This window comes from Neodiprion lecontei, chromosome 1, assembly GCF_021901455.1.
Source record: "Neodiprion lecontei isolate iyNeoLeco1 chromosome 1, iyNeoLeco1.1, whole genome shotgun sequence".
NCBI classification, from domain to species: Eukaryota; Metazoa; Arthropoda; class Insecta; order Hymenoptera; family Diprionidae; genus Neodiprion; species Neodiprion lecontei.
In genome coordinates, this window is record NC_060260.1 from 4,431,304 (window position 1) to 4,453,557 (window position 22,254).

General features: G+C 35.4%; 2 protein-coding genes across 4 annotated transcripts in view; one reads left to right on the top strand and one right to left on the bottom strand.

Moving 5' to 3' along the window:
- Positions 1 to 22,254, top strand: part of LOC107217674 (tetraspanin-5) — a 91,241-nt gene that overhangs the window by 12,914 nt on the left and 56,073 nt on the right. The gene's annotated exons all lie outside the window — the stretch shown is intronic.
- Positions 9,881 to 13,171, bottom strand: LOC107223884 (SET and MYND domain-containing protein 4). The gene is made up of 6 exons (XM_015663723.2): positions 12,661 to 13,171; positions 11,767 to 12,501; positions 11,448 to 11,689; positions 11,162 to 11,317; positions 10,753 to 11,058; positions 9,881 to 10,660 (listed from the first exon to the last, which is right to left on the bottom strand). Exons 1-6 carry the CDS (start codon positions 12,932 to 12,934, stop codon positions 10,610 to 10,612), a joined length of 1,764 nt encoding a protein of 587 aa, XP_015519209.2. The 5' UTR covers positions 12,935 to 13,171; the 3' UTR covers positions 9,881 to 10,609.

Sequence of the window (22,254 nt, forward strand, 5' to 3'; positions counted from 1 at the left end):
CGCTATCGTCGATCCTTTTTCGGTAATTGCAACGCAAAATCAGCTTCTGAGGTTTACTCGACTTGTTTAGTTAAACAAGGCTTTAACGTCAATTTATCGATTGTGGTAAAAAAATGAAAATAGTTAAAGACTGAGCGGTAACCGGAACTAAAAATGTCTCGCAGTGCTCCGTTGTGTATGTTTTCTTACCACCAGTTGATACTACGATATATTCAGACTGCATAATACAATTAATACATCGCTTCGGTTATTTGCGAGTTTATTTCTTTTTTATTTATTTTCTTTTGTCAGAACTATACATTCCTAAAGTTCTTTGAGTTTTCGGTTATTATATCGTAGGTGCTTAGAAATCTGGAAAACCGCTCCCAATATATATTAATTATTGTTTATATGCATGGCGTGCATATTTATAATAACTGTATGTACACTACCATCTGGGATAAGAAAACAAATACTCATCTTATTTTTAGATCCGGTAAAAGTATCTATTCAAATTTTTATACCAAATAATCTAATCTAAACTGAAACTATTATTAATCCGCAGTTGTCGGGGACAAAAAAAAAAAAAAAAAAAAATGAAGAAAACAGATTATAACGAGAAGTTTAACTTTAAAAATGTAGAAAATACTCTGTAATACGAAAATGATTTTCATCTACGCGTCTGCGACAATTTAAGAAAAAAAAAAGATGATTTTCCACACTTTGCTTTTCTCCAATTCGTCATCCTCGTTGTACATAATTACTATTATCATTTGTATAAATAACCAAATGCGGCAACTCGTTTAATCCCAAACATCATCGGCAAAACTTACAATTAGGTCGAATCACATTTTGAAAATTGTGCTACCGAGTTTTGAAATTGCGAAATAAGATCCAGTCTCTGTGATCGAGGGATGTTGGCCTCAATTTTATACAAAGGCGAACAAACGCAATCGTTATTATTAATTATCGCCGGTGCAGTATAATAATAATAATAACAATAATAACAACCTTGCAGGGTGATTTATTGGACATAACTAAGTTCGAGTTACTCATATATATATATATATATATATATATATATATAGTTTTAATCAGTATACCTTATTACATCTAGCAGCCCCTGCAGCTATATATGCACGTGCTACAAATGACCCGAACCCCCCCCCCCCATCTCCAAAAAGTTTGCCCAAAGGTCGGCGGCGACAACTGTTGCCAATTCCCCCGAAACTCTGCATGTTACACTGTATAATATTACAGACATTATTCAATTGTAATTGTCGTGAAAAGATTGAAACGAAATTAAAGAAAAAACGAAAGAAAAGAAAAAGAAAAATCAACCCTCAAAATCTCGTTAGTTCAGAAAATTGTATCAAGTTTTTTAAAGCAGCACGGTGATAGTTTCTTGTTTGTTTTGGTTTCTTTTTTTTTTTTTTAGATTTTTTTTATTTTTGCTAGTTGTTTATACCATAATAATGTTCATTCGCTGCATTTCCTACGAAAGGTTCACGGTTAGAGTAATAACGAAGGAAAGGCGGAGGTTAAAGGGGGAGTTTATATTATTTGACAGTTTCAAGGCGTTTGTAAATTAAAGAAGAATTTACGCGTTTTATGGCTTGACTATTATATAATACGATATTAGAAGAGTCTTGTTATATATATATATATATATATATATAAACGCTGCAAGTGCCTTAAATAGGGTCAAAAAGGGTCAAACGAACGATTCGAAGAGACGTTGCATCCGCGTTGTAAGAAAATTAAATAGTATAATGAATCTAACACCGTGAAAATTGCGTTGCTCTTTCATATTGTCGTTGGTATGAAGGGGTTATATATACGAAAGTTCGTAAGAGGGGGGGGAAAAAAAAAGGAAAGAAAAAAGAAGTTATATATAATGCAAGATGTCGACGAAAATGAACGCGAGGGAAGAAATTTATATTTAACCGAATAAATGCAGGTTATAACACGAGAGGTCCTTTTTACGAGAAGTAAGGAAGGCGGAAAAAAGCGTGAAAAAGAAATTTATAACAAGCTTCTGAAAATTAATAAATTCAATTATTAAACGGTAGGGGAGAAAAATTCTCTACTTTTTTTTTTTTACGTTGCATCTGGAGTTACAAGGGTAAACTTTTTATATTTTACATACGACATAAAATCGTATACGTTCTTCCTTGTTATTTCCGATTTTATAACAATTCGTTGCAAAATTGCAGATGCAGTTTTGAGATATTGTATAAATATTGGTTTAAAAAAATTTGAATACAAATTTCGACCATTTGTATTCAATCGAGAATGTATTCGATCATTATTATTCGTCAGAATTATCAGTCGAAAATCTATATAACGACAATTCGTAATAGTATAAATTTGAAACCAGAATTGCAAGGTAGTTGCAGGATAATCTTACAGCTTTCGCATCATCGCGTTGCAATACGACAATAATTCCTAATGGTCGAGAACTCTGACTGTAAAAATCTAGCGAAAAGAGGAAACTGGGCAGGAAAAGTAGGACTGGATTGTACCGACAGGACGACGTAGCAAAGATCGCAAAGTCACGGGTCAGTGTCTTTAGCCAAGGCCTCCATGCTTCGTTTGGTTTCTGCGTGGATATAGCCCGTATATATGTGTGTATGTACGTATACAGAGTGAATTGCTAACGACCGAACGGTTCAAGGCGCATGCGTTAAAATTCGAGAGCAAGAGCAGTTGTTTTGTCAGGGTGACCAACATTTTTCAGGATATTTACATCGCGGCGACCTGTCGTCTGAATTTATGAATGTTGGTCGACCTGACTAAACACAAAACTGCTCTCGCTATCGAATTTTAGCGCATGCGCGTTGACTCTTTTCGACTCGATATTTGACGATTTCTAAAGTCAAATCAAAAACTAACAAAACCCGATGATTCCGGACGAAACTTTTTACTAGGGAATTTTTTCGGTTATACGAAGTAACAAAGATTATTTAAAGCTGTAAACAAACCGCGATAATTTTTTAAACGAATCGCTGAGCATCTTGCTGTGACTCAAAATGTTCAACCGTTCAATCGTCGGCAATTAACTCTGTATATGTATACCTATATACGTAAGCATGCATATTGCACGGATATGTAAATATGGAAACGAACGGTAGCGTTTAAATCTTCCAAGGATCGTGGGCGAGTCCTGTTATAATATGTGTACGTATGGATGTATATGTCGCGTTTTATACGCGCCTTGACACATCTTTTGCCTCTGGGCGAAATTCTCTGAGGCTTGGAACAGCGTGCGGATGGATCCGTACGGTTTATGCGTGTGTGTTGTTTCGTACACGTCGGTGAATAAAATTTGTCGGAAGAGCCGGCGCGGCGTGTGTTTTTTTAAAACAGTTACTTTCTAAAATTAGCTGCACCGTGAAATTTCTTACATACGGGTCTGCGTGTATCAGAATTTCAAAATACGTATACTCGCTGTAGAATCATTTACTGCAATACGTGCGCATGTAAATAAGCACGATGCGGAATATTCTGAAATATCGGGTGATAAATGAACAATTTATAATTTTATCACACGCGAATTGCAAATATTTTTTATATTTCTTATCTTTTCTTTTCTTTTTCGCGTAACGGTTTTGCGAAGTTGGAATGAATTTCGCGCAGCCACGGCGACAAGTATAGTTTTTATATATTTACTTATTCATTTTCCAGCTTCTCAAATATACGAGTATATTATTGTTGTACATGCTTCGATTGATATATCGATATTTATGTATTTTATCTTTTGCTGAGTATAAGAAGCTGCGAATATATTCGTAAGGTATTAAAAATATAATCATGCACATGAGTGCGTAATATAATAACGATTTGGAAGGATATCTCGGCGTTTAAGAATTTCAATTTCATCTCTCCTCGCACAACTTTTCAGTTACTCGACATTATTTGTTTGTTTTTTTTTTCGTATTTATTTATTTATTTTTAAATCAAGGTATCGTTTTTTTTTTCCCTTCTCAATATTTCTCGCCATCCTTACCGATGTTTAACATATTTGTATACCCATCCCCGTTATTAATAAAGTTAATTACAATTTTTTCATCGCTCTACTGCCTTTTCATCATCTCGATTTGTTTGTCCGTTTTTAAAATTTTTTTTTTATTCCGTTTAGTTTTTATTCATCGTCAACTGTACAATTTACGCTAAAGAAGCACGCGAAAGATTGCGAACGGTATGCGGATGTGGAAGACAGAGAGAGAGAGAGGGGGAGAAAAAAAATTCGTCCTCCACGCTCCACTTTTTCTTTCTCTGCCATCGACACCTACTTGTTTTATAATACACTATTATTGATATAATGTTATAAGAACGCGGTGGGTGCGATTAGCGACCTTGATGAATGAAACTGCAAGTCGAATGAATACGTAATTAGAGAATTGACATAGCGGATTTTCGCCCGCTCGATATTTATTATTATACACCCATATGTGACGTACGATTTACATAATACACTGTGCAGTATCAAATCAGCACTCACACATTCGCGTAATATTGAAAAATGAACGATTTTTCCACAAGCAGATGAAAAAAAATGCCTGCTCTTAGTCTGAGAAAAAGCCTCGAAATGACTGAACGCTGTAGCTAAAACGTAACGCCGAGCCGTTTTCATTTCTGTCGTAAATAAATGGAGAAGTCGATTTTAGTACACGTTTAGAATGAATTTTTTTTTTTTTTGTTTTTTTTATTTTCACTCCCTTGGCCATAAACTATCTTTTTGACATCCACTACGAGAAAATACTCGTGTAGTATGGTCGTGGTAAAATCAATTTGCATTTTTTCCCCAATATTTATTGAAAATAATGATGTAAGATTTTCGAAAGTTATCGTTTATTCCCGACTCAATCGTATTGTTAACTATTTCAACAAACCTAACAAACGGGACGAAATATGGCATATTTTTGCCCTCATTTGCGGGGAAAATGAGATTTGATGGAAGAATCTTTTTTTTTTTTGCGACGCGGGAACTGCGCGAAATAAAAACACAACTTTATTATTATTATTAAGTATATCTAACGGTACACAAATCTTCGCTTATGTATTTTCATTCCTTTTTTATTTTTTTATTATTATTAAATATTCGGCAAATAAATTTGACCAATTTATCGGTACAACTACCCGCAAATTAAGTTTTGCGCGTGCGTGCGTGTGCGTATATATAAAACATATTTGGAACTCGGTCAGACAGTGAACCGATAAAATACAGGACTTATACACAGAGGTGTACAAAGGTCCGAATATCAATCTTGCAGCAGCTTTCTTTGGCTCGGCGGCGTCTTTCACTTCCTTCTATCATCTTCCAGTGTAGATAACGTGCGTGTGCGCGTGTGTATCTAGGTACATATATTATTCGTATTATTTATCATTGAAACTTTCTAAACCCGTTTTCAATTCGTGGCTGATACCAAGGATGGGAAAATTTTTTAACACCTGCGGTGATTGAATTTAATTGATCAGCTCAGAAATTCTTCTTCCTCACGATACAGCGAATATGAGCTTATATTATCCCTTATATTATACTTGTCGCTTATGATTGTCGTCGTAAAATCGTATCTTATGTCAAAGAATTGTGCAAATAAACAGCAGCAACAGGCGACAGGTGCTGTATGTTTGATTTTATTAAACATGTCATTTAGTGGGGAGAGAAACAGCTGAACAAACGCTTGGCCGAATATTATACAATTACAAATATTAGTTTTTGAAAATCGGATTGGACCTGTCTTCGGAAGCTTTGATTTTTTTATTTTTTTTTTATCGCAGTGTATTATATATTCATATTTTCACATATATATATATATATGATACAGTCCTGGAATACAAAAATTTATTAAGTAATAAAAAGATTGAATGTCTTTTAAAATTTTTAATAAATATTAATTAGCGTTTGAGTTTTTACACCTAAAGTTGGTTAATTTACTTTGAAAGACGACTCGCTTTGAATCCTGTGACAAGTTGTGTATAAATATTGAATAAATATTAAATGTTCTGCAGATATTTAGTCAGCTCTTTGCGTCCGCGACGGTTTACCTGAAATTTTTTTGTTTGTTTGTTTGTTTGTTTGCTTGTTGATTTTCGCTCGTAATTTTCATTGTGGAAATATTATGTAGACTGCAGACAACTTCTTCACTTTCAAATATACGATTCGTCGTTGTTACGAGAGTTGATTTTTACTGTTTCTCTTCTTTTTCTTTTTACCGTAAAAGTTGATCAAATTATTTCGTAATCAGGATTAGTAAACAGATTGTGTACGTTCAGATTATAATAATAATAATGTATAAACCAGTTGCAGACAGTCTTTTATACGTTATATATCTATGTATATGTTATAAATGTGCCTTGTACACAATTCCCACCTTTACGTAACACTTGAAATTGATCTGGAACACTCGACGCTCTCTATCGAATGAATTGACCAAAGGGCTAATTTTTCTTCTCTTATTTGCCATAAAATTAATTCATCTACAAGAAATTGCACCGTGTAAGGAATTGTTATATTTATATTTTGTTTTTTTTTTTATAACTTTCTCGTCTGAACGTAATTTGGAAAGTCGGTGTTTTTTCTCTCGCGCAGTATTTTTTTTTTTCTGCCTTCGTTTGGTTTTAAGGAAAAAGTACATTTTTTATATTTATACGGCCAATTTCGAGTCTCGGTACCTATACCTGACCGCGTTTTAATTAAGACTATATCCTTTTACACCACACCCTTATCACCTTTCTACCTGTTTTATTTTTACATAACTGCACCCCCTCGTGTATTTCTTTTTCTTTTTTTTTTTTTCTCTCTCTCTTTTTAACCCCACCGAGATGGGAACGAGTCGATACGAGTGAACTTTATTGCAGACCTTGCGATACCGTTTTTCCTCCCCTCCCTTTTTGTACACAATATAGTACAAAAGTTCTTTTTATTCTCGGAATCCTTGTTCCTAACGTGTTTTAAGGGAAAAACAAAATAAATAAATAAATAAATAAATATACCGATTCTCAAACCGGGAAAAAATGTTGAACGTCACGTTCTCGGTATAATAATATCCTTATTTGCGATTTAGATAGAACAATGAATAAATGTATTATCATACCGAGTAAATATATATATATATACAGAGTCGCTTTTATCGTGCGGTGATAAATTCCAATTTGCTTCTCGTTTCGAGTTCTATTCGAGTTCGACGAAGAAGAAACAGCATAACAATAATGATACATATTTTGTACGTCTTATTTCCGTGCAGGAAGAGGAAATCATTTGATACATCTATCAATGATTGAACGCTACCTTGCGGTATCAGGTATTAGGTATATACCTATATTCGAGGTGTTGGGTATGACCTAGACTTTTTCGAGACTATTCGAACACACGCGACACGGGTATTGTTCGATAAAGATAACCGCAGATCGGTATGTATAAGACACGTTGTGATGTATTACATCTAGGTATATATATACATATGTATATACCTATCATGTGCGGTGAAAATTCTCATTTCTATACACGTCAGGTATATTCTGATGCTTATAGATTATAGGTATATGTATGATATCATCATATTATCATATATTTATCAGACGATCCGAAAAATTAGAATCGATTATGATATGTTGCGTTTTTTTTTTTTTAAGGTTGAAGTTGGTAACGTTACTGCAACGATGCACGTTCAAGAAAAAATAAAGAAAGATAAAATACACATAAAAAACCAAACCTACAAATAACTTTTTTTTTTCTTTTCTCGTTAAAACGATTTTCACGATGTTTAGCATGTTGGGAAAGAACGTCGGGTGTTAAAAATTTTAACAAAGCACCTAATCGGTGACCAAACGACACCCGATTCCTGTGTTTTTTTTTTTTTTTTCGAGATGATTGTTCACAATTCGTTACTTTTTTCTATTTATTTCATACCGCGACGTAACAATCGTAGAAAAGAAATGTAAAGAGGAGCATTTTTTGGCGAACAATCGAGTGTCTAAATCTTGATCGGAGCACCCAATTAGCACCTAATTATGCCACACCTCGTGGATTTTCTCCGACGTGGCTTTGCCAACATTCTCATATGTACAGGTAGATAATTCTGCGTAGGATGTTCGTCGAGCGTGGGTTCCGGATAGCGTTGCTCCCACTGAGGTCGGGGTCGAACGGGTTCGTTCTTTGTCTTTTGGTAGGTAGGTAACGAGGATGAGTCTGCAGGATTCCCAGTCTGAGTTCAATCGAAGCGCTGCGTGGATGAAAATTTGTCAATCGATTGCAAGTTGCGTCGACTCGACGTCTACGAGTCCTCGAATTTATGGTCGAGAAGTGAAACAATACGTGTAACATTAATTTCGTAGATGAACGAAAGGAAAAGAAATTTGTTTACATTCAAATAAATTAACTTTGATTCTATACATACTTATAACGGTTGATTTTGTCTTTTTTACGTCAATAAATAAGTATTGAAGTTTTTGTTTGATAGCTGATATGGGTGCCTATTATTCAGAAAAAGAATGAAAATTTTTTCAAAAAAAATGTGATGTACTTTATCGTTATTAACGTTATCAGGAGCAGTATAATAAGAGCGTAATGGGAGATTAAGTTTGGGGTTTGATACGAGAAAGTTTATACGAAAAATATTCGTTTTTAAACTCTTTTTTTTTATCATTTCTTTTACATTTGCAGTTTATTATTAGTTATTATTTTTTAATAAAAGTGATTTTAGTGCGAAACTAAAGTTTGTTTAATTGTTATTTACAATAAATGTTTGAGAAAATGAGCAATTTTTCTTAAAATCCGACATTTCATTCTGGTTTTTACAACAACAAACTTTATCGATTAAAACTATTTTTTTTTTCTATTAATTACGTGGAAGAAATCAAAATTTGACATCTAAAATCCAGACTGAAAATTCGCGTTGACCGGTGTCATTCAATGCATACGCATATCGACATTTGAATCTTGACCGAATATATGAATCAATCTTCCGTATCGAAAGTAAGGAGATGAGAAAACTTTTTTCAATGATTGAAATTAACTGAAATATTTTACCTCGAGATTTATCAACGTGTTTGCCTGTGAATTGTGGAAAAATTGAACCGTCGAATTTCTCGTCTCGACCTTTGCGTAAACCGGAGATGGATTTTCAATCTGATCTAGATTTAAATAAATCCTTTTTTCTCTTCGACTTTTATACTCGACGATTCTATATTAGGTACGCATTATGTATTCAGCTATATGTATATAACATAGGTACCTATGGGTATGTACATACCATGTATAATTTAGGCTGGAATCACTGATTCTCCGCTTTCGTGATGTGGAACGAATTCGAAAAAATTCAATTTTTACAGAGGTTTTCTGCCGGTGAAAAAAGCTTTCCATTAACCCTCCTTGTCATGTCGGCTCGAGTGAAAATTCTCAAGAGAAATATACATATTCGGTTCAGCGAGCGAGTTTCGCCGGCAGATATCGTTGCCGAAAAAATTTGAACAAAGGTCGATTTTACTCGTATTTATTGGTAGGTGTAATAATAAAGAAGGGATCATTTTCATATTCCGGAAGGTGAGATGCTTTGTCAATTTCCGATTTATCGGTGTACGATATAATTACGCATTTATTGCATTCTTCAATTACACGCGTTTATGTATCGTCGTGAAATTTGAAACAAAAGGGTCGCCCGTATACTACGGATGATAATACGAGCAATTTTCGGGAAATGAGGAAATCACTATGGGTAAAGGGAGAAATTCACTTCCTGGAAGGTTTATCGAGGGTTATAAAGGTTTTCGGGTATCACCCTCTCTCATTCGGGTCGACGGGGAAAAGATATTGGAGAAATAAAAGTGCGAAAGGATCTAAGTTGGCTTGCTTCCTATAAATAGGGTCAGTAAAACGCGCGAAGGGTTTATGGTTGTAGTCTTTATTCTCGATTTGTCACTTATTTCCAAAAAGTAAAATATTACAGAGAATATTTTTGAGTTATCGATTTACGTTTTTGTTATTCACTTCCACAAATAAAATGGTAAGAAACATAAACGTTACAAATTCGCGTGTAAACGCTTCTACGTCACTGAATGTAGAGAGGATAAAATTGTGTGAATAAAAAGTTTGCGAATAACTTTGAGAAGGTAATATTCTTTCGGCACAAACTTCGAGTAGTCGTGTGAATATCGCGAGATTCAAATAAAATCAAGAATCGTAAAGGGAAATCTCTAATCGTAATATGAACAATACGATATGAAAAGTGACAAAGAAAACTGGATTTACAGTACGAATTGTTCATACAATTATTCTTATTTCATTTGATCACTCGATTTCACACTTTGTAGCTGATTTGAAGACACAGAGACGGTAAGAAAAAATATTAAAAATGAATTGTTGCATCTTAAAGTTATGCAAGATTTTCACAATAAATCATAAAACAGAACAATGGTATATTGTAAATAGACAAAATGATGATATATTTATAATAGTTGATTTCCTTTTTAGTTTCTGTCGTGGCCTTACTTTTCAGGCTTTTTTTCTCTTTCGCATAATTACGGCATATTGCAAATTGACAAAATGATGATATATTAACAACAGTTGATTTCCGTTTTAGATTCTGTCATGGCCTGACTTTTCATGCTTTTTTTCTCTTTCGAAAAATTACGGCAGATTTTCAAATACGCCAAGCATGTACAAGTTCATGTGACCAATCTGTAACAAGGGCACAGATTGAAATTGAAAGATCTATAGAATAATTATAATTTTATTACTCATGCGTGCTTCGATTCATTTGTTAAACTCACCGCAATGTCAAATCGCTGTTCGTATCCCTCAGTCAGGAGGATTTTTACGACCTGTGTTTGTAGAGTGAAAGGTTGCTGGCTCCTGCGGACAATATTTAGCAGTTTCCACAGTGCCTCAATGTTGAAAGGGTTCTTTTCCAAAATTACGAGTAATCTCTTATCTATTTTAATATTTGGCTGTCTTTCGATTGGGTACGAGAATGATTTATCACACTTGCTGCAGTGGCGCCTACACTGCACCAATCGTCCGGATTTGCTTGACATTTCTTGGAACGTGTAGTGCAATTGCTGGTAGTCATGAAGTATCTGAAATTATGGAAAATTTTTAATATCTGTTGGAAATTAGTGAGAGGTTGGTGGCGTTGAATTTAACAGTTTTAGGAAAGTCTTCAGGTTACAAAAATTTTACCTCATCTCCAGGTCTTATGAATAGCGACGCACGTATTACAATTCTTCCCTTTTTGTCGAGGTATGTTATAGTATTATTAACACACGCATGTTGGACTAGCCCGAGTATCGGGAATGCAGCACGCGCTTTGATTCTCTTTTCTCCATGGTACATGATCTGTAATTATTTTATTAACAATAAGAATCATTGTGATCCTCATCAGTTGAAATGGTAAAATTAACCGTAGATTTGTGATATTTCTTCCAATAGAATTTCGTATCTCAATTTAGGAACGAAGTATATTCACCCCAAAATGATTCCATGGCCAAATCTTGTTAATTTTGGTCATTATCTCTGCGACAACTGGAAGGTCACTATTTTTCTGAAGAAAGTTGGTATGATTCTTGAGCAATGTTGCGATGTAAGCCGCTTCGAATAATGAAATATAATTGTGTTTTGCTTTAGAATTTTGACGTTTTAGCATGTTCAGAAACGCTTGCCGTGAATTTGGAGTAAACTGTTTGTCGGTAAATTCAAGTTTTTCAGAATCTGAGAAAACGAAACATTTCAGTCATGAGTTTAAGGTGTATTATCATGAAGGTCAAGTATCCTCGAAGCTGAATTACCTGAAATATCATCAATTTCTTTAAGATCATCCAGTATGGCTTTCAAGTTAGCGCCTTGTTTGGTAAAAATATTCAAACACCTCAGTTGGTAAAGTAGCGCTCTCAAATCCATCGGAAAAGACGCAGCCAGAGTGGATTGTATTTTACATTCTATGCGATGATACTTCTCGTACGCCCTGATACGGCATTCAGTCGAGCAGTAGACATCCTCGCAGCAATAATCACAAGGAATGAGGCACAAGGACTGCTTTAAACAATCATGACAATAAGTCGGATCTTGGTCGTATTCCGCCACGGCCAACTGCCTCTTTGCAATAATCAGAACATCGCCTGGATCGAAATCCGTTTTTGCCACAAGCTTCAACCCCTCTTGACAAGTTTGAACAATGTCGATTTCCTTGCTAATTTCTGGCAACTTAGCGTTTGGCCCGTAAGCGAGTTGCAGCTCGTCTTCAATCGCTTCGACTTTGTCTTCCGCACAAGAGTTATTCATATTCTTTTCAGCCTCTTCTTTGCGGGTAATTATTTTCTGTCTCAAATCATCTGGGTAAGGAAGGTCGAGGACTCTTTCTATGTCGGAGATGCATTCCGCGTACGCTTTCAACCGGTACAAGGCTGCTGATCGGTTGGCATACGTCATTGCGATGCACGCTGTGTTTGCCGGTGCCGTCATCAGACTGCGAGTGTACGATATCACGGCGTCTCGATACCTCCCAAACGCGAAGTCGTAGTTCGCTACAGGTTTATAAGATAGAAAAATTCGTTAACTGTGAATAGAATAGAATAAAATATTTATTTATCCATAGCGATATTGGATAATAATACAAACGTCGTCAATAGAAAAATAAAACAGAAAGATACATGGAGAGTGTTAGAAACGAGATGAATAATTACCTTCGTCCCGAAATGTGTCGGCGAGAAATTCGCATTTTTTTAATTCGTCGAGCTCGGGGGGAAGAATTTCAAACACCGCGAGGAAGTCCGTGATCGTATAATCCTGGTTTTTGGCCGGTCGAATTTCTTTCAGCGTACTGTAGAAGTCGTACCAGTAATCGAGAAAATGCATGGAGTCATCTATGTGGGACGACTTCGGGAGGAATGGAATGTTGAAAAATTCTTTGAAAATTTTCGCGGATACTTCTTGCCTTGCTCTGGTCGCTTTTTCCATGTTGTGGTGGAATGGGGGATTCCCCGCTTCTTACAATGAATATTTTTATAGCTAGCGCTTCGCTGCCCGATTTCCGGATTACAATGTGGAAGTTTTCAACTGTAAAAACCAATCTCGCCGCCTGATTATACCTTTTCTTTACTTAGCGCACAAGATCACTTCCGAGCATCTCGAATAAACCAAACCGATGATAAATGTCTGTCAGTCTCAACTGTTGATCCGTCAACACGTAATTACCAATGGGAAACGTTCGGATTTTAAATATATCCAAGTGCGTTTCTTATTGGTCATGCAAAATCTTGCCAATTAACGAGCGTTCTGAAACGTGCGCAAGTCGCGTATAAAGCTTAGACGCTGTCTCTTTCTACTATTTTTCTACGGGCGCGCTAGACAAAGAGAGGAACTAGTCTCTAAGCCGTTTTGAACTTACACAAAAGGGTATACCAGGTTTCCTTTATGTTTATATGTTCCAAGGTCAAAAGAGGTCTAATCGCAATAGCTATGATGAGAAAAAAAAAAAAAAAAAAAAGGAAAAATAAGAAGAGGTCTAGTCGAGTTACGTTTTGGAACACGCATCCGATCCCAGTATTGACACACTTTGCTCACAGCTCGATCGGTAACTGTGTTCGCTAATCGCCATTTCTGTTGCTCATATGGTCGGTACGTATCTCGAATATGATATTGCAGTGCCCTGCAATCAATTCTCAAATTACACTTCGAATTCGATAAAGCACAACTGATCACGAGTAGAGAGTAAAATTCTGCTGACAAGCGTTTTTTTTTAACACCATCGTTTGTAACTATTTTTTATCTTTATACACTAAAACTTTACGTAGGTATAATATTTGTTTTTGGTATAAAAAGGGATAAATACAGTACATAGTTGCATTGTAATTTGTAACCAACTACGAAGAAAATTTTAGCCGTTTTGCATAAGACTCTACCAACTTTAATAAACGGGCTTTTAAAGAACTCTGATTTATAAAGCTTGCGGCTCCGTGCCGAGCTTACATTATGTCTTACGTTGTTCGCCTTCGGTGCCCCGCGCGATTTATCTTCCGCGGAGATACGGGCTCGTTTTTTGCTTTCAAGTTTGGCGTGAAATGCGTAATTTTGAATATCCTTATTATGTGTCGGTGTGTATTATCGTATACAGCGCGATGCGACGCTGAGAAAAATACGACGTCTCGCCTGGCTGACGATTTTGATTGTGACAGTTGCGGTGAATATAAGCGAAAAATGGCAAATTAAATTTAAGATTTAAAGAAAATAAATAAATACGTAAAAGTCATGTTTTACATACGTATATTCGTATCCGTATCATCCTCGCTGCAGCACGTCTTGAAATTGAATCCTTGGCCTTCTTGCGCGACAGATTCAATTTGAATTCTGAAGTGAACGAATGTTCTACGCTGCTTTTCCCCTTTCGCGAAATTAGAAATTGAATTAAGAAAGGTGAGGGCACGGCTGCTCAGACGATTCGATATATACGTATATATTATAATAAAATTGAAAATTTCGTTTCTATCTCTTCTATCTCGCTACGCGGCCTTATTCTCAAGGTAACGATTTTTGATTTCATAGCTTCCCTTCCATTATCACGCCTTGCGACCGGATTATTCATATAATACTTTTTAAAAAAACGGAGACAAGCTAGTAAATATTCTTGCGAGTTCTGCTACGCGGCAATATTCTACCTACATTTATTATACGTATTATTTCATTATTCATTCCTATAATAATCGATTCAGCAGCGAAGTGCGAACTAGTATAAAACTTTATTACGAACTAAGTTATTTTAGCTATATATGTATACGAAATCTTTCTCTGCTATACAATGAAAAACTTTCAATGATTCACTTCAATTCAACGTAGCGACGTCATTTTAACATTAATGCTTCTGAGCTCAAAATAATCGATGCATCGATTATTGGCAGTGTAAAAAAATAATCGAAGACGATTGAATCGGTACAAATTAATGGACTAATCGATTGTTTCGTATTTTTTTGAAACGGTGCAGTTGAAACAAAAATATCTTTCGAGTAATAACAAAAACCGATTGTGAGAAAAAATAATAGAGTCAGTTGATTAATCTAGTTTAAAAAATAATCGATTATACTCGATTAATCGGGAAAAGATGATCTATTATTTTTGGCAATTCTTACCAGGCAGATGCGCAGTAAAAAGAAAAATTATATTTACCTCATATTATGACACTTTCTTCGAAATTTGTCGAGTAGCTCGTACTGCGTTACGTCTGAGAGCAAGATACGAAAAACGGTTCTCTTTCCTGTCCCTTATCTCCCTTCTCATTCTTTTCTCTTTTCCTCTCTCTGTCTCTCTCTCTTTCTCTTCTGCTGAGGTAGGCTATGGTATTAAGCAGGATTTAAACTTGCACCCCCAACCTTTTTCCCTTCCCGAACGCATTTGTCAAGCTGACAAAAATTCGACTAGTCTTCCTCTTAACCGCGTCAACCGGAGATGGATCTTCGATCCGGTTACAGATTTGAATAAATTCCTTCTCGCTTCTATATACTACCTGTCCTTACATGTATTATACATATACACACACACATATATATATATATATATGTCCATAGTGTCCCAGAGTTCTCTGGAAAACCTTGCGGGAAATTACCGATTCTCTTTCGCGAGATAAAACGAGTTTCAAGAGGCAAGAGGTGAAAAAGATTAGAGAGAGAAAGAAAGAGAGAGAGAGAGAGAGAGAGAGAGAGAGAGAGAGAGAGAGAGAGAGAAAGGAAAAAAAATTGGAATTCTAAGATTGGAATGGTAATATAACTCTGTATGGAAAATATCTTCCGGCAGAATTTATGAGGAAAGAAAAAAAAAATTGAATCATGATAATGACGATGATAAAAATGTTCACCGTATATTTGAAGGTGAATTTTCGCTTGAGCTTTATTGACTGCGGGATATCGGTTTTTTTTTATAAATTTTGTGATTTGTCGTTTGATTTATTTTGGACCAAAAACTATCTATCAATCTTGAAAAAAAAAATATCCGTACTTCCAGTATTTATTGTTTGATGTTAGATGTTTTTATTAAATATTTTCACGGCAAGGTCGGAAAAATAGAATAAGAGAAAAACAGAGGTATAATATTGTACGGTAATTAATTTCGAACGATCGATTTTTGCGATATTTCACCCTGCTCGCTGCCCAAAAATTGATCAGGATAACGTAACGAAACCTCAGGCTAAAATATCAACATTATTTGGCAATTTAAAAATCACTTTTAAGAAGTTGGATTTTTACAATTAAAGTACATCTTTTGTTTATAATGGTTTACTTACTCTCGGACATTTCCAGAGATGCGAAGTAGCAATTTTTCTTGAAAATGCATTATTACCGTGACGTTACTAAGTTCATCCTCGTACAATAATGGTGGAGGATAGATAAAAATTTTTTTATACCAAACGCCTGGTGAAAATTTAATTCCCTTCCTGTCTCTAATTAGCGTTCGTAAAGCTCTACGAAGAACGCGCTTTCCACAGTTTATTTTACAATATTCATAATACGTGGAAAAGATTTTTCTGCAACCGGCTGATAACGTTAATTATTATACGTAAATCTATGTAAATTTTACATAGAATATGTGTGTATGTGTGTGTGTAAATATGTATGTACACAGTTATATAGTATATTCTGCAAAAATTTAAAGAACGTAGACGATTCGAGCCAATTATTATACTTCATTTTTTTCAAATCTCTACGTATCATTTGAGAATTTCTTTTCTTTTCATTTTTCTTCACGAACCCTCTTTAGTCTTGTATTATTCACTTAATTATGTAATTAACCCGGTGCTCTCGGTTTCGCTGCGACGCTACATCTTAAGGAGTTACCCTCAGCTAATTTGGAGACAAATGTTTAATTTTACCCTAAGAAAATAGTACTTTTATTCACGTATATAAGCACGGTTTTTTTCTTAAATATTGATCTTTTAATCACGATCCATAATACTTTGTATTACATATGGGGAATTCCATACGAATTCGACCAACGTCTGACCCTCACTATTTTCGATTATGTTGAAAAATATTTCTGCAATTGGATGAATTGGAAAAATATCGAGTCGTCAAATGTTTGAAACAGAACAAACAATTTCTGAGAATTTTTCACAATTTTACAAATATCTTTCCCGAATTCAATTTCAATACTTACAAATAATTATGCAGCTGAATACAAAATTTGAAAAAATTCGGGGTCTGTTTCAGAGTTCCGAAAATTGCAAAACGAAAAAAAAATTTTAAACAAAATTAGAAATGGAGAGGGTCAAACAGACGAACATTATTAATCAATGATACAGGAATGAACAGGATATTTATATTTCGAGTTTAGTATCGTTTCAGATCCTTCTTCGCGAACCGCTGAATGTATAGTTTAGAAAATTACACAAAAAAGAAAGAAAAAAAAAAAAAAAAAAAAAACCAAGTTCAACGCACGTGATAATCGAACACGCAATCAACGATCGTGCCAAGCTTGGCCCAGCAGCGTTATTTCCGCTCGTAAAATTGTGATCTCGAATCTGTTCTGACTCGATTAAAAAATCTCTATTCACCCTTTCGCAGTGGGTCTGTAGCGCGTGTTACAAACATACGTATAATGAAATCGAGTATTTGAACGAAAGGGGGGAATCAATTAATTGGGCATTCGTGTTTCGAGGAGGAAAATATACACACATTCGGCTAGGCGGCGCGCGGCGGCTTTACTACCGGAAATGAGCGAATGATTCGCATGGGGTTACGTATCGTTGTGTCTGTGCTTATGTACCTCATGTATACGTATGAATATATATATATATATATATTCATACCAAGAGTACGGATGAATGCGGAGAGCGGATATTGCGTCCGACAAACTCAACTGATTCCAGTATGCAGTTTCGCTTGTTGCACGATGTTCACATGTGTCGTCACATATGCCGTAGGTGCGCTACGCGCGTATCGCGCATTGGACTTGTACGTGACTCTATTTCTATTACACACGCGTTGGATACTCGCGGTGATGTCGAAGCAGGCGGTATGGCCGAGTGGTTGACTTCAGAGCACGTATCGTGTCCTCTTTAATAAAATCACACGGTGGTGTGGACGGGAGTGCGGAACCGGGCATCGACAAAGAGACACGGGGCGCCGCTTCTCTCTCATATCACTTTCGTTCTAACAACAAGCAACCGTGCTATCGATGCTCGTCCTCGTATTAACACCCGAAGTTTTACATATCGTCGAGCTGATAATTACAAAATCAAACCTCAAAATGAATCTAGAATCGATTCTCCGATTGCTACGAGTCCGGGATACTTTTAAGTTCCAGTTTTTTTTTTCTTTTCTTCAGCTGATAAATGGACGAAGATGGATTTTGATACGTGTTCGCGTATATTGGGGTGTTTCGGAAAAAAAATTCTTTGCGATTTTTCATCATTGCATCCCTAGAAATTTTATTCGGGTTGCAAGGTTCTGTCAAACGGTGAGCGTTCTACGTTGTGTGGATGATCGTGCTCGGTTGATTTTTCACTTTTATACATTTTTTTTTTTTTTTTTTTAAATCTAAGAAATATCGCGAATGAAATTTTTCTTTTATCGGTTACGTTAATCGTAATATCAATTCACGTCGCTAAGAGAACCCACACTTGTAATTTCAAGCCTCCGGTTGATGTTTGTCAAGTGTATACGACAACTTTTTCATTATTAATTCAATCTCATAAAATAGTTGTAATTCATAAGGATCGAAACCGTGTATAATTATGCAGCGGAATGTGAATAAGGAAAAAACATTGAATTTTCAATAAAGTTTCGTCTTCACGATCGAGAGTAATGGACACCCGGTATGAAACATTACATTCATAAATAACGATACGAACGTTGATTCGAATTAAATAAATCCTGTGACGTTGATTGAATCATTTAAATACAAATAACAATATACCCTCGATGATTTTCGATTATTCAAAGTTTTACGCATAAGAATTGTAAATTACTAAATATTGCATTAAAAGAAAAGAAAAAAAAAATCAATAATCAAACAAAACTCGAGCGTTTCGCGAAGAGTAAACGATCTTGATGATTTTTTAAAATTGACGATGAACAAAAAAAAAAAAAAAAAACAGAAGATGCGAAAACAGCCCAAATCATGAAACTGAAACGGCAGCTTGACGCGAATCGTCTTACACATATGTACACACATGTTTGCGTACAAGGTATACGTGTAATACCTGTACATACATACGTGGTAATAAACGGGAACGGTGTGGCGGTATGACACAGGTATAGATATTCTGTGTAAGGCCCTTAACCTCATAAATACAGAAGCCATAACACGCACGTCTAAGGAGCGAAGAGGGTGGAGGAAAGTGGAGGACGGGTGGATGGGTGCCCTTCCATATGTATGTATGTGTGTGTGTGTGTAGGGAGGCTGGGAGAAGGTGTTGCATAATATACAGACTATGCCTTGTAGGTAGACAGAGGTACCTGAACTTCCGCTCCTGGCGAATGTCCATGCATATTGGAACGGTTCGTTTTATGCGAGGGACTCTTCGAGCCTCCGTGTCTCCCTACCTTCGACCCTCATCCTCAACCTCCACCTTCCCGCCTCCATTTTCCACTCTCTAGTAGTATTCTGAAATTTGGTAAACCGTTAATAAAGCGTTGAGCAAAAATCTAATTTTGTAAATATTTTTTTTGTTTTTTTTCTGTAACAACGATTTTCTCGAGATATATACTGCGTATTAAATAATTGTAAAGTAGGTGTATGAAATGAGGGTGAAATTTTCTGACGAATCGATTGCCGCTATTTGTTTTGTAGAATTGTTCTTCACACCGGAGGAAAAAATGCAAATTTTGCGAAAAAAAAAGAAAGATATCATTTCTGAAACATGTTCGAAACATCTCAAAATTGTCCGAAAAGTGTTTCTTTACTCAAATAAAGGCATTTTGAGTTAATATTTTTATTTTAAAGCGAACGGGTTAATGTTATCGACTTCGGCCTCGTTTATTATATTTATATATATATATATACGTCATGACGGAAATTATGACTCTGATATTACTAAAAGATTGCAACCTCGCCAATTAATTATCCGCGTGCAATTATTAGCGAAGGATGAAATAAAAGAGAAATGTTTTCTAATATTTGGCAAGAAAAGATAAGAGAAAAAAAAATTATGTCAAAAATTAACCTCTCACATTATTATCAATTGTTTTTGCCGATATTTGTTCATCTTATATGTTATATAATACCGAATTTTCCATTTATCTGTTTCAGGTAAGTTTCGTCACCTTCTCCTTCTTCTTCTTCCGCTTCACTTGAAAAGATTTTCAACGAGATCTGCGGGAAGTACTTTAAATTTGGGGACATTTTAACGACGTTGAACAACTATATTCCACCTTTGCATTATGTATACACCGATTCTGTCCCGTCCGAAACTCGTGAAAAGGTTTTACAGGTATAAAGGTTGTATGTATATACAATATTCATTATACATGCATGATATACGTATATAACTGCGTTAAAAGTTTTTCAAACCGTAGGTACTTTAATCCAATTTACCGAAACTTTTAGAACGTGCCTATCACATAATTTCCTGTACTTTTACACCGCTCCAATTCCATTCCGTTCACAGTTAAAAATTACTGTATGGAACCTTCCACACTGTATCGAAAGTTTAATTCGAATACGGAACAGTGAAATCACCATACGTTCACTTTTTATTCAATTTACAAGTACCATAAATTTATTACACTATTTAGAAAATTCAAATTACCTTCTTCTGTTTTTATTATAAATTTTGGTAAAATCAAACATTCTTATCGTAAATTTAAGACAAATAGATGGTAATTTACGTCGCTACACCGAATTTTTAAATTTGCAACCCGATTTCGTAATTTGACTGTTCTTTTGCACCCTAAATGTTTAGTGAATGTTTAAGATTTTTGAACCCCAAGTTTTGCGTTACTGAAATTATTTCCTTTTTTCTTTTCACATTTTTTTCTTATCATTCCCACCAATTTTAGGCACCATTTCCCTTAACAGTACGTGTGCACGAATAGATTGCGGCATGGAATAATTAACGTTATAACTTCTTACGCGAGTGTGTTTCTCTTGCGTGTGTGTGCGTGTGTGTGTGTTTGTAGTGTTAATTAAGAAACTCTCCTTAGCCCCGACGCTTAAACGTATACATATATATACTACATAAGGTATGAATATCCACAGCCATGATTTAAAGACCGAAAAACTTATATGGGATATTATGCAACTTAAATTCAATCTTCGTCGCGCACCGCAAGCTTTTGCTACGGTGTAGTCGATTCGACTTGTACAACTTGCACCATAAATAACACTAATAGCGATCAATTGAAGCGTTGTTGCGGTTGCATTCAAATTTGACTGGATAATTTACATGCCGAAATCGATTTTTACACTTGATCGATTAAAAGAAACAACGATGATGACGATGATGTTGTAACGATCGAAGAATTTCAATCAGAGGTGAGAAAAATTAGCGGTTGATGTCGTGTTGAGCATTATCTTTTTTCTTTTTTTATTTCAACAAATGCGGTCGCGCTATTTTAACAATTTTCAGGATATTTGCGACACGCTCGTCCGCTTTCGTACGAATTTTTTTCGCCTCACATTTTTCTCACCTTTACACACAGTCCGTACGTACGTATATAACGTCGATGTTTATCGAGCCCGTAACCGTGACGCGGGTCAGTCATGCGATTCCTTGATTTACTCTCGCCTTGACCCTGCAGTCCGATTATTCCACATTTTTTAATCTATTACGCGGAAAGGCTTGTTCGTTACACATCAATATTAATGGACTACTATCGAAAAGAATAGAAAAACAATTCTTGTAGTACTTTGATTTGTAATTTTTTATTTATTTTTATTTTTTTTTGTTTGTTTTTCTTCTGCAGCGTAATTAGTATCAAATGTAGGCTGTACACAACTCGTCTCATTAATCCTGTTAAACATTTGTCCGCAAACAGTCGACTCGTTTATCATCCATGTGAAATACAGATTATGGAATATACTCCGGGTTATGTTTATTTGTAAACCCTTTGAAATTACCTGGACTTTGCGGCAAAGATTCTCAAACGGTTATTTAAACTCGTACCGTTTTTCGAGCTGTCTTTATTTATTTTTTGTTTTTTTTTTATTCTCACACACGTACACGTATACATGAATAATCGTATGTATGCGACTACTTTACACTCGACTCTGACGGCATATTTCCGCACGCTGCAAAGCTGCTCCAGACTCCGTAACCACGCATACCGTTTGCGGTTTTGCGGAGCTTGTTA

What these genes read in the sequence shown, in the direction of transcription:
- LOC107223884 (XM_015663723.2), bottom strand. Translation starts at nt 12,934, where the DNA reads ATGGAAAAAGCGACCAGAGCAAGGCAAGAAGTATCCGCGAAAATTTTC. An exon ending in CGACACATTTCGGGACGAAG is followed by an intron (nt 12,502 to 12,660) that starts GTAATTATTCAT and finishes ATAAACCTGTAG; the next exon opens with CGAACTACGACTTCGCGTTT. An exon ending in GGCCATGGAATCATTTTGGG is followed by an intron (nt 11,318 to 11,447) that starts GTGAATATACTT and finishes AAATAATTACAG; the next exon opens with ATCATGTACCATGGAGAAAA.